This window comes from Hippoglossus stenolepis, chromosome 6, assembly GCF_022539355.2.
Source record: "Hippoglossus stenolepis isolate QCI-W04-F060 chromosome 6, HSTE1.2, whole genome shotgun sequence".
NCBI lineage: Eukaryota > Metazoa > Chordata > Actinopteri > Pleuronectiformes > Pleuronectidae > Hippoglossus > Hippoglossus stenolepis.
Window position 1 is genome coordinate 21,542,982 of NC_061488.1, and position 16,529 is coordinate 21,559,510.

The 16,529-nt window shown below is 37.7% G+C and overlaps 1 protein-coding gene across 1 annotated transcript in view; it reads right to left on the reverse strand.

The window, feature by feature from the left end:
• Positions 1 to 10,193, reverse strand: part of ctnnbl1 (catenin, beta like 1) — a 62,467-nt gene extending 52,274 nt beyond the window's left edge. Inside the window, exons 1-6 of the mRNA XM_035159169.2 lie at positions 10,019 to 10,193; positions 8,694 to 8,924; positions 6,395 to 6,501; positions 5,982 to 6,121; positions 5,420 to 5,517; positions 3,081 to 3,174 (exon numbers count right to left, since the gene is read on the reverse strand). Of these exons, the coding sequence (XP_035015060.1) occupies positions 3,081 to 3,174; positions 5,420 to 5,517; positions 5,982 to 6,121; positions 6,395 to 6,501; positions 8,694 to 8,924; positions 10,019 to 10,048 (700 nt within the window). The 5' untranslated portion in view covers positions 10,049 to 10,193. The remainder of the gene's footprint in view (positions 1 to 3,080; positions 3,175 to 5,419; positions 5,518 to 5,981; positions 6,122 to 6,394; positions 6,502 to 8,693; positions 8,925 to 10,018) is intronic.
• Positions 10,194 to 16,529: the final 6,336 nt, after the last annotated feature.

Genomic DNA, 16,529 nt, shown 5'->3' on the forward strand with positions numbered 1-16,529 from the left:
TTCACTGTTCATTATATAATCATTAATTAAAGGCTGAGATTTCTAATTGAACTTTTCAGATTATGAGACTGATTCTTTATTGACTGATTGTTGGTCCCTGATTCCAGGGTGTGGTGCCCCGCTTTTGATAAATTATACTAGCAACTTTTATTATTCTTAATTGATAATTTTATTGTTTTTCATTAATTATTTCATTATTCTTCTAATTGATAACTATCATTTTTAATTAATTATTTTATTATTTTAATTAAATAATTTTATTTATTTTAATAATCATATTTTATGATTATTGAAAATTAGCCAACATCCAAATCTACCTACTATTGCACAACAACAATGAAGATAGAGCTGAAAGCGAAGAAACAGCAGAAAAAAATGTGATTATGATAACATCGCTCCTGAAACTAAAATATAACAAAGTTAAAATAAGGGGGTGGATGAAGTTGAAGACCAAGAGAATTAAAAAGAAATACAAAAAAATACAATAACGCAACAACTGGAGAGAGGGGCTGCAGATGATAAAGAAACATTGAGGAAAAGCAAGAGAAGAAAAGTTGGAGAGGAAGGGTGCTGAGGGAGAGAGTGGGAGCGCCTTTATCAGTGATTCAAACAGAGCAGACAGACAGCATCCTGGAGGACAGCAGGCTCAGAGCAGAGAGCAGCCAAGGCAGACAAAAGGCTTATTCAAGCTTGGAAAGCTCCCTTGATGATACAAACACACACAAACGCGCAAGTGCGCACACACACACAGGAGCTTGAATAAAGGATGCACAAGCTCTCCTCCCTCGATATAACCCACACTCGAACAGAGCCAAACAGAGCCAAACACACACACACCCACACACACCCACACCTTAACAACCCTCCTGACACGCGGCCTCAATCTGGCAACAAAAGGAAAAAAAATCATCTCAGTAGACTCACTGCACACAAAAAGAGCTGAGAGGCAGAAAAGTCGGATTCATGTGAGGCTAAACACAGAGACCATGACTTCTCAAACTATCTGCTGGCCCATGCCCCCTCTTAGACCTTGAGTCTTCATTTAACGCTGTCAAATCCACGCTCCAATGGTTGTGACTCTGTAACCTGTATGCTCCACTTTGAGGTCTTAAACCTCTCGGATAAAAAATACAAAACCACCCACTTGTGTTTCAAAAGTGCTTCTTCTTTTCTAAAACATTTAAATGACAATCTTCTGCTCTCTGAAAAAGTTTAGGGCACTTGACAGCAGAGGGACACACTGACACGGCTTAAAGAATACAAATTAACTTTGTCTACGCCCAAGCCCAGGTCCACGAGGACCCCCTGTCACTGTAGCGCCCAGAGCCTCAACCCAGCCTCATACACACCTTGCAGGCATACCTCCCTCTGGAGGAGGTTGTCATGTTTCAAAACTAAATAAGACGAGCTTGATCAGTCAGTCCTGCTCCAAATATGCAAATCTTATTGAGTTTTATCCAAACCTGTTTTTTAAACCATCCTTGGAAAAGGGCCACAGAGATGTCTCTGAGGTGGAATTTGTCTGAGATTTCTCCCAGATATTTGTCCCACGTTTTGAATATGAATGAATGTGCAAAGCTGTGCTGCCACTGAAAGTCCCAGTCTAGGTCTTGTTTTGCTGCTGAGACAAATCTAAGTGTTTATGTGTCCGTCCCACTGTGTTTTGTCTTTTAATTTCCCTTCTACGCCAGTGTTGCCTTGTGTAGATTGACATCTACTTGTTAGTAACTTGTGTTATCATGTTAGTACATTTCTATTCAGTTTTCGAATATAATAAATAGCATTAAGGAGGATGAGAAGAGAGCCCACTTGTCCGACACAGCGCCGCATCAGCGTATTATGTTACTGTTATAATAGTCGTGGTGATCGTCAGATTTACTTGCGTTTTTCGAATATGTGATTGCGCAAAACATAGATTATATATAAAGATGGACGACATGACTGCTTCTACAATGTGAAGCCAAAGTGTCTCCATCACCCCCTGGGGGAAGTCTAGCCTCCTCCATATTAATGGATGGGACATGGACCACCCTAAAAAGGACAAGTCAAATAATATTTTCTCAAAGATGATTCTGGTAAAGGTAGTTCTTATCACACAGCTGTTAAGTGCAAATCTTTCTTCTACGTTTGGTTTTAATAAGGTATTTAGTTCTCCAAGTATGGAGTAAAAGGTCATGATTGACAGCTGAGATTGACTGATTGATCGAGTGCATATATCGACGGAACCTTGCTTCCACAGCCCATCAACCGATCTTTACTGTGGACACTCAGGCCCCAAATGTTAAAGATGGCAGCGTTAGTATCCAAGATATTTTAGCTTTATTGCTGGATAGTGGGAAGAAGTGAAGATGTGTTGTTCATCTTTATATACAGTCTATGTGGCATTCCAATACAATATCAGTGTTACCATTTAACATGTGTGCTTTATAAGTCAGCATCTACGCTGGCAAATCAAAATCAGGTCATGTAATGACTGTAAAGAATATAAATTACATTTCCATACTGATTAGAAACAATAAGCAAAGCTGTAAAACACAAAAAGCAAGTTAAGCTATTGGCTAGCTGGTTAAAATTATAGATGTTTTTTGATCTGATATTCATGGAGGATGGTGTGCAGTGAGGCCACATCACACTTGACAATAAAAGGTCTGAGACTTTTGACTTGTATTTACAGCAGCAGGAACTTATAATACACAACACTAGAAATGAAACTAACCCAAAAAAGGGTCTGGACGGCATACAGTCTACCAGTGTGTGGATACCAAACTATGATGCTATTCTTTATATGAACTCTTGCTATTATTGTAACCCTAACACATCTAATGTAAAACTAACTTCATGTACTTCACTTTCAAATTCAGTCCACAATCAATGAGAAATATAAGACGGATATATAGAATTATAAAAAATGTATCATAGCTTTACTGCATTTCTGTCCAGGGATTATGTGGAAGTACACATAAAGGGTATGGCAATGAGGTTAACGAATGAATACAACTTTATTCATGTTAATCTTAGTTTTCTAAGCATAAACACAAACATGATATTATTGGTTTAAGGCTCGGTATGCATCTCCTTACCGAGTGTGTTGTAGATGCCGTCAGCCTCCTCTTTCACCTGCTCATCCAGTCGCTCCATATTCTGCACCAGCAAGGCCACCACCTGACCCTCCAGCTACAGACAGAAAGAGATGTCAGGGAGAGATTAATCCCGCTACATATGTATGATAAAACCCTGTAAAGTAACATTTTTTTTGAAAAACAAAAGTCTTGCATTAAAATTTAATTCACATGGCATCACACAAGCCAAATCATCAGGCAGTTACGAGGAGGCGAATAAAACATTCGTGAGGCAAATCATAGTGTGGGTTCACTTTGGGGAAAATCCTGGATGAAACTGTTACAGGTTGCACAGTATACCGTGTTTAAATATCATCTCAGTTAGTTAACAGCATGAGTCGACTGCTAGCTTACACTGTAGCCAAATACTGAGGGTTTAACAAACGTGTAGGTTTTGCCCGACTCTTAAGACATGTGGGGTCGGCTCTTTGAACCTAACATAACAAGTTTAATCGTCTATTCTCCGCTCCAGCTCTGCTTTGGATTGTTATAAGTTATTATATTTATCATCAAAGCCAACATTGGATACCTTTACATGTGATTGTATTGCACATACTTCATGTTCATATTGTTTGTGTTGCTTATATATGCAAATTGTATTCAAATATATTCAAATCAGTATAAAAACAAAAAGCTTTATTAGCCAGCAAAAGCCTTCATTATTCAATGTTAATGTTGCACATTTGCTATGGTCTCAGGGCAATATTGTTATTTGTAATGATAATGAACATATTATTTAAATATAAAACTTTTAATATCACTTCAGTTTGTGTATCAGTACCTTGTGCACATTTTAAGCACATCTTAACAATACAGAAATAATACTTATAACCGCAATTTTGGTCACTATAATTGTGAAACATTTTCACACCTATTCATCCTAGTAGTAGGACTGTTCAAAAACCCCTGAGACTTGTGACATTACAGGTGACAAACAATCCAAATGATTGTCACTGGGATGATGCCCGGCACAGAACTTGGCACATTTAACACAGCCAACTGAATCTCTGAAGAGGTGTCACAGCGACAGCCATGAAGGAGGAGGGGCACACGTTTCTTTCCTCCTCTAACAGTATATCAGCACATTATTGTAGTTTGACCTTTGTGTGTGCCGCAAAATGTCAGCAAACATAATGGGCCATCAAAATTTGTCCCTGGCTCATACACAGCATGACAGGCTTAGTGATGGAAAGAGAGAGAAAGAGCGAAAGAGAGAAAGAGAGCTTAATATACAGGGTCAGAGAAAGAGGGTGGATCTGAAACTTAAAACTGATGCCAACACACACAGCTGGAGGGGGACAGAGAAAAGTAGAGTCTGCAAGGAGGTGCTGTAATTGTGCAGATGACATTAAATGTTAAGAGGTTGTATTTTTCCCCTTGACTAAGTTCTTGACACTTAATAAAACTGATCTCAAATTAATTTAATTGCAAGAACATCCGACAGTCGCAAAAAGAAAGTTAACAGGATGAATTAATAATCAATAAACTGAGACAGAGTTCAATAGTGTGCATCTTTGTGCCCCATTTGAACCACAATATGTTTTAGAAGTTAAAAGACTATTTGTTTCAATAACATCCGTAAAATGTATTGTATCATGTTACATTCAAAATTGTATTTTAACATATTCTACATTTACTTAGAATGGCGCCGAATAAAGGGTTTCGAACACCAAGGCCCTACACTTAATTCACTGGATCCGAATTTAGATCTGCACCAAATAGCACATATAATATCAGTTCCCTAAACATGCTTATTTTTTCATTAAGATCCATGAATTATTTTCTGAGAAATCAACAAAAGTTTAGAAAAACACCCTATTACACAATGTTAAAGAAAGAAAAAATAAGGAACTGCCCCCTGATCCAGATCCTAACGAAAATGTAATGTTTTTTTTCCTGACGGATACTACATCCTTCTGCCAAGTTTGGTGGTAATCCAGTAGTTTTTGTGTAATCATGCTTACTAACAAACAAATAAAAGGACGGGTGAAAACATCCCCATTGACAGAGATGATAATCTGCTTCTTCTGGCAAAAAATGGTATATTGCATCAGTTAATATACAGTATATACAGACACTGGACTGAAGCAGCATCGTTACATCAGCTTGTAGTCCGAAAACATAATAACTCAAAATGGCTGCGTGTTTTTCAGTCAACGAGGGCAGACAGGGCCTCGCTTTTGATTCATTAAGAAAGACAAGGTAATCAATCATCTCGGCCTGGTTTAGATGTCAGAGCCCAGAAACTTAAGTATTGACTCCACAAAGTGCTGCTTCATCAACATCACCAAAGAACTCACCAGAGCATCTATGAGCACCTCAGCCCCCTCCTCGCTCTCTTGGAGCGTGTCGATGTCTGTCAGCTCCTGCAGCAGGTCCACCACAGCTATGGCAACATGTGGTTCAGGCTAAGGACAATAAGCTGGTGCTGCTCAGTTGCTGGGAATTGGATATCAAGTTAGTGTTGCCCAGCCTGTGCCCGGGATGACCACAGAAAATCGTCACTGCTTTTTGTGTAGTGACTGTTGATGCTTATAGTTTTAGCTACCATACACTACGTAACTACTGCAAAAATAAAGTACGTTGTTCAAATTGAGGTATGTTAATAAAGGAACATGGAAAGTTGGAAATTCAAATTTTGGGTCTAACTGATGTGTTTTGAACAATGGTGACAAATAAGAGGCTGAAGACATAGTAATTGCTACTAGGATCAATTCATTGTCAGATTAGGTCATTTCACAACATTTGCTGACCAAAGAAAAAATATATAGGATATAATATCAGCAGAATTATTCTCTATAGACAGGACAAATGGATCAAAATTGACAGACAGCCTGGATCTGTCCATTACTGAAAGGATATCAGTGTTTTCGTGACTGAGGAGGCCCAGCAGCGAGTGGACGGAATTAAGCTCCACCAGCAGGTGGTAGAGATCTGGCATCGTGGCGATCACGTGCATTTCCTGTATAATGTCGTTTAGATCCAGCTCAGATTCCATGAACCTGGTTTAGAAAAAAAGACATTTTGGTTTGCATGTTAGCCATTATTATGTTGCCATTAATTAAGTGCAGCACAGGAATGGTTCTGACTTTTACAGGTAAATAACAGAAAGAGACATTTTATGTTTGGGAACAGTATGGCACAGACTGAAATTATGTTTAATCATTTGGGGGGAAAAAACTATAATATATAATATATAACCACATAAAATTTGCTTTATCTTATGCAGTATGTCATTTAACTTGTGATTGGATGTGCTCATTTAATGGACTTACTTCTCTGGATTGTCTGGAAACTTAATCCTCAGTTCCTGATTTTTGTATGATCTTTTCTCAAAGGTCAGGATCATTTTCTTCACCGAACTCTCATCCACCAGCTCTGCCTGTTTGATAAGCACATAATGGGAAAGAGATAAGGGAAAGAAAAAGGAGGACAGTCAGAAAGAAAGAAAACGGCTTTTATTGGTCATGGTGATAGACTTAAATTTGAGCCCATACAGAATCACAGTAATTGTGTGAGTGGAGCAGAGTACCCACACATTTTCTACAATCAAGGGAACCTGAGTGCATTTCACTGGAAAGGGAATGTTCTGGACCTCATGATGGCTTAAAAGCCTGTAAAGTGTCCGACAGTTAATGATAGGTTGGGAAATTACAACTGTCAGACATTATGGAACAGAGCAGCACTTTTCTCTGAGTAGCTCTTGACACAGTGAATATTTTAAAAGGCCACAGTGAGGGATAATAAGGACAGGATAATAGATGTGAACTTTACTAATGCACTACATAGCATGGATACAAAGGTATTGACCAAGAATAATCGCAAAGAAACTTTCCTGCTCCAGATGTTTCTTCATTTCATTTTCTTTTCCTGAATCCACTGCCTTTGCAAAGGTCAGGTGTGAAATGTTGTTTTTAATGTCTGGACTCAAAAGCCACTCGGGTCGAGTGAACACAGAAGACAAACTTAAGACTCTGACCGAAACAATCTATCCACAATTTGAACTTAGGGCGTGTTCACAAATCACAAAAATGTCTGCACACAATTTGTGTAGCTCATATCTATTAAATGGCCACTTTATTTTTACAGTTCTCCTACACCTAGTTTACAAAGTATCTGTAATAGTCCAACAGGTTAGTTGAGATTTATTAAGTCAACTGTTTTGCTAACCCTAATTGTCACCTAATTGTCAACCCTAACCATTAAATGGCTTACCAATTGTTGGTTGAATTTTTGTATTTAGATTGTTGATCATAAGAAGTATTAGAGCATTAGAAAGTTCAAAATATTAATTAAATATTACAAATACTGTCTAAACTCGGTTTTGTCCTGCATTTGCTGTGTTGGGGTGAAATGCACACACCAAACCCCCTTATCATATTCACCTCAGCTGCTTTCAGACATACACTGAAGTCCATATAATCTCCTGACATCATCTGGAGGGGCTGTATGTAACTGAAGCTTATGATTTCAACCACCCGGGCAGAGGCTTAAACTGGACTTCTGCTTAGGGTAAAGTATTTATAGGAGCCCCTGGTCCTGAGTTATAGTTCTGCATAACATTTCTTCAGTTGATATCACCACCACAAAACTAGATGCCTGCATCATACATAATAGAATCATTCAGTGGATTTATTATATCCCCCACAGAATCAGTGTTACACTTTCAGTCACTAACTGAGAAGAGCCTTGGCAGGAATGTTGTTCTTGTTTCATAACGGAAGATGAAAGCATTCTGTCACTGTGTTTACGTTGTTTAAATGACTGTGATGGAGAGCGGGGATAGTAGGCAGATGGTTTCAAGTAAAGATGGCTTTGTTAGATGAGTGGCAGAAAAGGAGAGCTCAGTCTTTTTTTCATATTTATGTTGTCTTCACACTAAACAATCTCCAACAGCATGAGAATCAATCACAGTTATTTTGTCTCCAAATGGTATCTCCACCCAAATGTGTCGCCCCACTCTTCTGCTTCAAGGGCCTGATATACATAAGATTTAACTAAAGATTTAACAGAAGGATAAATATTGCTTTGTGTGTAGAGAAGAGTATAATGAGACAAAACAATGAAGATAAACAAAAGTGATTGACTACAATGTACAATTTTCCCCCCCACTAATCTCTGGTCACTGACTGACTATTGATAAACCTCAACCTATTTTGGTAAACAATAGATAATCTTATCACCTCTACCGTGCAAATAAAATGGATCAGTTGTGACCTTCCTAACTTTAAAACAATATATGGATGAGACTAGGTTGGTTTAGATGACGGAGGATTAATCTCTGCTTGGAAAATCAACTTGAAATCTACCCAGCAGATTCAAAGTTAAGACATAGTGATATTTTCTTTGTTCCATCTTGGGTGAACCACTTGCTTACAATAGTATAACTGTGAGTGACAGCTATATCTGAGGCATAATATGTGAAAACAAATATTTGTTAACTTTTTGAGTTGACAGTGACAGACACATTTTACAAAAAAGGGTAGTATATTATTTTAGAAGAAACATACTTTGCAGAAAAAAGTGACAATTCTATAATAACGCTATAATAATAATAATAATAATCTTGCCCACCTCAGGTTCATCTTCATCCTGGTCCATCAGTTTCTCCAGGATCTTCTTCTTGTCCCCAGTCAGCTCCTCACTATCCATCCCTGCTTCAATCCCACCTCCTGTTGCGACATCTCTGTATCTGGCCAACTCCCTGACACTCTGTCCTTTCTGCTGTTTCCCTCCTCTGGAGTCCTCCACTCCTCCTGCTGCTCCTCCATCTTCCTGCCTGAGTCGCTTTGCTCCTCTATCAGGCTGTAGGATAAAAGGGGATGGGGAAATGAAATTGTGTGAGCAGGAATTTGGTCTATTTGGAGAAGTACATATCTATAGGGATGCGTTGAGGTCTTGAAATGAAGTGTGGTTTGTGTAAAATGGCGTGAAACCAGAAAGTAGAATCATACTCTTCCTAAAGCTTGACACATACAAATTGATCGAATGAGAGATAACTATTAAATGATTATGAAATCACAAACATAAGCAACTGTATGTGATAAGATAAGATAAACATAATTGATCCCACGCTTGGTAAATGCACATGTTACAGCAGCAGATAGTCAAAATGAGGTAGACAAGAGAACACATGAAAGTGTCAAATCGAAAAAGATGTGCCCAACTACACAAAAAATGGCAGAAACTACTAGAGAAACAAAAATCGGATAAACACTGCACATTTTACGTTTAGTTTCGATCTGCTTCCTTCTTTAAAACATAGTTTCAAATTGCACCAATATCAGCAGCTACTCTCAGAAAACGTTTACAAAACATGTAAAGTGGCGATTATTATGAGGATCAGTCATGTGCCGATTCAACAAATAAACACGTTTCCTCTTATGATGTGAAGTGTGTATATCTACTACTTTTTTTAAATGTATCAATTACAACAATATTGAATGGAATTTGGCACACAACACAATAGACGTAACTGACTCCGACAAAGCACTGCCCCTCGAAGATGCATTAGTATTTATCTCAATCCTTTAGTGTGTAAAACTAGTTGAGGCAATACAACTTAGTTCCAGTCCAAGTATCGCTGGCTCTCTCTACAGTCTCTGCAGCCACAGAGCTACCTCTGTAGCTAGCCCGCTAACTGCGTACGTTGTTTAATGTGAATAACAACTGGAGTTAAGTTGTTCACCTCTCGGCTGCTACACAAGGAAAACTCCGTGTTATTCTTTGGCGGTCAACTAACAAACGCAAACTGACACAACAAAGCACAGCGGGACAATGCTAACGTTTTGCTAACGTTCAGAAGGAACTGCTAGCAGAGCTGCAGCACGCCATCAAATGAATGAGATGAGCTAATGGTAGCTGAGTTCTGACACTGACACGCAGAATGAGAGGTCTACCTGATAGTTGAGGAGCTCTCCGACATCCATTTGTCCCGGTTACAAAACTCAACCGGGTCACCGTTTAGTCTGGGTGTTAGGAAATAGAACAAGAGCTAGCAGGCAGCAGTGCGGCTAATAACAAGCTTCCTTGGCACACATGTCTGCCGGAAACTGGGGTTATTTGTTATCGTCGCGACATGCTGTCGTAAACAAGAATTCACTGGTGATACAAAACCCTCAAGGTTTAAAAATGTGATAAGTCTACAATTAAATTAACCATATCTATGTGTATAAAGCTCAAATGTACTGAATGTGGTCTGATTGATTTAACCGGAAATATTAGTTATATGTGCTCAGTTCACTGTTTTCCCTTTTTTCTTTTTCTCTTTTTATTGGCTTACTTTTCTCTGACACACACACACACGCCAGCGTCAAAGTCAATAATATATATATATATATATATATTCTGTTTATTCTGTCTTAGTTGTACTTGTACTGTACTACCGTCCTCTGTGTTATGGACTTGTAATGTTTTGTCCTGTTTTGCAATTAAAAAAAGACGATTAATATTGTCAATTTACAGGTCTTATCTGATTACAACTAATGGCAAAGCACATTTTTATTTACAGCCAGGATTCAGTGTAACACAATCTGGGTCCAGTCACTACACCAAGTAAGACAGATGTGCAGGAGAGCATAGTATAGTATAGTATAGTATAGTATAGTATAGTATAAAATAGGATAGTATTGAATAGTGCCTGCTGTTTCTAGACTTGTAAGGACAATGACTGAACTGTATAATTTAATACAATGCAGCTTTGTAATAAATATATTACTTTTCAAAAAATTGTCGACACTACATCAGAAAGATGTTGAATAAAAGTTTTTTTTAGACATCATTGTTTGTTGAGATGTACTGAACTGCATTATAAAATACTTAACAGGTGTTAAATGTTATTCTGTCCACTGACTGTATTCTCTTCTGTGCAGTTTTAAATCCACATCACCACGAATACATTGTCACACAGCACCCAGCACAGCCCAGCATTGGAAGGTAACACAGTACTGATAATGTACTTAAGTATAATTTTGTAGTACCTGTACTTAAGATTGTTTTATGCTACTTAATTCACCAAATACAGAAATATAGTTGTAGATATTGTTTGGAAAAGTATAGACAAGGCAAGTTTATTTGCACAGCACATTTCAACAACAAGGCAATTCAAAGTGCTTTACATAAAATATAAAAGGCACCATGACAAATTGTTAAAGCAACATAAGGCATTACAAAAAAGGAGCATTTAAAAAGAAAATAAAAGAGTTACATTGAGAATAAAAAATTCCAGATTTATATTTTGGCCCTAAACCATTCAGTGCCTTATAAACCACATTTTGAAGTAAATTCTGTGACAGACAGCAACTGGAGTGAAATCAGTCACTTTCTTGGTGTTAGTGACGACTCAAGCATTTTGAATCAGCTGCAGCTTTCTGGTCGATTTCATAAAGAGACCTGTAAACACATTACAAGATAGTCAAGATAAATGCATGGACAAATTTATATTTACTTTTATGGTTATTTTGCAGACAAGATGTCACATAAAAACTTGATACATTTATAAAATATGATGCATTACTATTCACAAAGTACCACAACATAAAAAAGAGTAGTTAAAATAAGCATTACTGGCAGCACAAAAATATAGTTGATAATGCCATTCTGAAAATGGCTGCAAAATGAGAATCAGTTATGGCACTGCAAGAAGAGAAAAGCAGGCTAGTCAAAACAGAAACAGGACACCGTTGTAGTGGGTATTTCCAAAAATCTTGGTTGCAGGATGTGATGCAGCAGGTGGGACTTTAGTCTAAGTCCAGCACACATGTTTGTCTGAGCCCAAACACTCAGGTTAGACAGAGGTGGAGGATGTGACCTTTAAAATTAGCTGATTGCACTTAAAGGATCAGTGTGTATAATCTAGTGACATCTAGTGGTGAAGTTTCATGTTGCAGCTGAATACCCCTCACCTCCCCCTCCTCTTCCAAAAATGAAAGAAAACCTGTGGTAGCCTTCAGTTGTCACAAAAACTGAAAAGGTGTTTAGTTTGTCCAATTTGGGCTACTGTAAAAAAAATGTCGGCCTCCGGGAGGACCCTCTCCCAATATAAGTATAAAGTATTTAAATATAAAGGGCCCATTCTAGGGTAAAGAAAACAACAAGTTGTACGATTTAGATGATTAAACACTAGTGAAAACATCACTAGGATTATTTTATATTCCCTTTCTGCTAATAGATCCCTTTCACCTAAATCTTGCACAGTGGACCTTTAATACTGTAAAGGATTATTTTATTACACAATACATACATGCTACCTTAACTGTCACTGCTAACACAAAAATATGTTTTTCCCTCAACTAAAATCCTTGAGGCTCACTCACCAAACCAGTCGTCTCATTATAGAAATACAATTAGACATGATTTCCTCATCACACCCTGCACATGAAATCCTGGTCTCAAGGGCTCAATTTTGTTGTATCCATACCAGCAGAGCTCGATATGCCAAGCTGGCTTATTGTTCCAGACAGGCAGAAAATCACCTTTTCAATGAGCATCACTGGGAAATGTATCAGTGGTGCATGGTGAGTAGAGGCCTCTATTGCCACTCCAGTCTCTGGCTAGTGATCTGTGACGGTAGAGCAACTAGAAAAAAAAACATTCCTGGGGAGCTTGATGTCCTGAACTTACAGGGTGAAAGAGAATAAAAGCAAACAAGAGGAGGGATGGAGAAATGTACATAGAAATCCCAAGCAGACGGCTTCACATGAATACAAAGCTTTGATTGGACGAATTAGTAGTAGTTAGTATTGTTTACAAGGTTAATAACTGAATTTGGTTTATTAATAATAGTAATAATACCTTTAACAATTTAGTTGAATTTGTCTTATATGTATCCTGCAATGATCTGTGCATTAGATCAGAATAGACCAATATTTCCAAAATTACACGTTGATGCAAGATCTATATTTATATTTATCAAAGGTGGTATGTACGTACAGGCTTATAATTAAGTGTATTATGCTGGTGATGGATGCACAGGCAGCTACTGTTTGCTGTGTGAAAACAATGACGATGAGCCACTTGTTCATGTGATGGGCACAGGACAGGGACTGTAGCATAATGTTATGTAATAATCCATGTGTGAAATGTTCAATACGAAAGGTTTCTTTTGAGCAATACATAGATAAACATGTACACAGGAAATTCTGACTTAAATTTGATCAAAGTAAACCTTTGGAAGGTAAGTTCTATAGCCATGGGCTTTTCTCATAGAACATGTTTTGACAAGTCACAGTAATAACAAAGGTGCTTCACTTTCATAAAATACATTCATAATTCACAAATACACTCAATTTAAGAGCTGTTTGTTTAGCTTCAGATTGATATTTGACTGTTTAGAAGTTTCTGATTGGCTGTCAGTCATTAAAACCAAAGCAACTTTATTTCATGAAATAAGCATAAACCATGCTATACTACTATGTTATGATATGATATGCTATGCTATACTGGACTACAAGGTCCTTCAATTTTGGAGTTGGAGTATATGCTTTGCTATACTATCCTATCCAATTTTATACTATACTATACTACACTATATGAAATTATACGAAACTATACTACTCTATACTATACGACACTACACTAAGCTCATATTATCTTGATTTGACTTGAAACTGTTGAGCCATCTCTGTGTTAAGGTGTCACCAAAAATCATTTAATGGTATTATGATGATAGAACGAATTTGTATGATAAGTATGTTCATAAGCCAAATCAACAAGCTGGGCAGTCAACATTTGTTGCACCTTGTATATAAACATGCAAAATACAGTTAATTAGCATCCTTAACTAACTCTGAATGTCCTCCTCTGCTGCAGCTGCTGAAGTGATTACAAATCCTTTTCATTCTACACAATGATTAACACATTTCAAAATCCCTGAAGGAGTCGAAAGCTTTTCATACACAACCATGTGCTTAATGACATCTCCTCATCATATCATGAAAGATAATTTCCAAGGAAACATACCTTCTTTTTTTTTTTTTACAACAGAACAATATAATTTTCACACAAGCTGTGAGGGCTGATTGCATTAAATCACATGAGGCCGGTGTGATTGCATCACACCGTGGAGGCTGACATAAGTGTGCTGGAAATTCACAGTGGCAATGCTATTACTTGGGGAGAGACGGAGAGATGATGAGGAGCAATCGTCTTCATCACCATCCCTTGTCTTAAGTCAAGTCGTGCAATCAAATGATTTCTCTCCTCTTAAGTATGATTTGAGTTATGAATCACATCAACAGCATCCTTTTAAAGGCCCCTGCCCCCCCAACACACACATCAATGAGGTGCTTATCTGGATTTCCACAACCCTGAGAGTTTGTGAGAATTAGTTGGAGTCACAATGTATCATGGTTACCTAGTCATGGACAAAGGTATCGTGACGACCATAGGAACCTCCTCTCTTCTTTAAAATTAAAAATCCCTCAGAGTTGTGTTTTAATATTAGTTCGCTGGCTATGATGATTTAAAATGTGTAGAAAGAGGAGGCAGGCTGTTCACTACATTTTTAGCCTAGCATGCTAAACAGATCTGTTGTACTAATTGTGCTGGTTAATGATCACGATGGATTTTTCATCGTTTCATGTGATGGCTTGGATTTGTCATGTAGAAAGAAGCTGAGAACAACAGCTGAGCGTCCTTATGTCGGGTGATTCTTGAAGGGATTTTTTAGAAAGAATACTTTAAAAGTGTGAATTATTACGTTTTAAACTTGCAAAATAGACTTTCGCGCTTGATTTTTAAAGGTGATGGGGTTGTAAGGTTGTATGCTATAATTTCTTGTCTCACTGCAAAACATGAGCACACTGTGTGCATTGTGCTGTGCGGCAAAAAGCAGATTAGAGCATAAGCACTTCAAATTTGTCACTTTAATTGGTCAAGTCACTCTGAGGGCAATTCCCCTATGACGTCAAAGCAGTAGCATATTTTCAGCTAATGTACATTATCACTGCTGCAGCTTGGAAAGGTCCCAGTTTTTCTCTGACCCTCCTGCTGTGGAGAAGCAGGAGAGGAAGTTTTACTCAGGCTTATTTAAGGGCCCGGAAGGTTATTTGACAATCCATCTGCCGGCAAAACTGAGACTCATATCATATTTTTTCATTTATATTCTGCTTTTGCTGCAATTTAAATGTTAACAACAGCTTATTAGCAGGGACTCATTTGCATACAATCAAAAAACAACATTTTTGCATTGTAGAAACACAAAGCAACTTTTAAAAAAAAATGAGAGAGAGAGAGAGAGAGAGAGAGAGAGCAGGATGTAGACTTTAGGGCTAAATGTATGTAGAAACGTGTGTGTGTAGAACAGGAGATAGAGGAGGGGGAGGCAAATTAATTTGTATCTCTGTTATGAATATGATGGCTGTGGTGGTGGCCTACACCCTTGGGGGATAGTAGACCAGGGGTAGCTAATCGGAGCAGCCTATACACACACAAAGACGCGCGCGTGTGCACACACAGTGTAACTGATAGGATGGAAAAAGCCTCTGAAACAGAACTCAGAGCAAGATGTTATACAAAAACTCTCCAAAGACAGAGATAGGGATGAAAGAGTTTGAGGTGGATTAGCAGATCCTATAAAGGCAAGAAAATGTATTATATTAATTAATCTGCTCCCCCTTACTGTGCATGAGTGGGGGGAGGGGTGATTTAAAGGAACAGAATCACTTAATCCATGGAAACTCTTTTTTACCATCGTAATTGCAGTGGTCTTGAAGGGCTTGGAATTCACCAATGAAAACAGAGATTTTACCCAGTGGCTGTATATGAAGCTAATAAATAAGGTGACATAAAGACTATGACTATACAGTCATTGGTTATGAGTAAGCCTTGTAAAAATTCTCTATGGAAACATTTTTGTGTTCACAATCATAGAAGCAGCTCTGAGGCTGTAGTGTGGTTTAGTGTACTAACAGTAATAGTACTCCTGTACTTATCTGTTTTATTTATATTTATTTGTTTATTTGATAGACATAGAGCACATTAATGAAAAAAGTAATAAATTACAAAACGTAACTTAGAGCTAGCAATAATATATTAATTTATATTAATTATCCCTGGACATAAAATTTAATACAATACAATAAATAAATACATTTTAAAAAAAGCACATGACACTGAAAACAGTAACACCAGTATACCAGTACACACATATACAAAAAAAAACACACATGACATTTAAGCTAAATTAAAGTGATGGTGATTGGTTTGCCATGAGCCATTGCCAGAGATGAGTTTTAAAATTGTGACAGTAGGCCATTCCAACATTTACTTCCCTATACTGACAGCACAGTCTGTCCAAATGCTTTGCCTCTAAAGCCATGCAGCCATACGGTCACCTTTAGCAGTGGCCCTAGTATTATTTTCAATGTCAGTTTTTTTACATAATGAAATGCATTTCACAAGCACGTACTT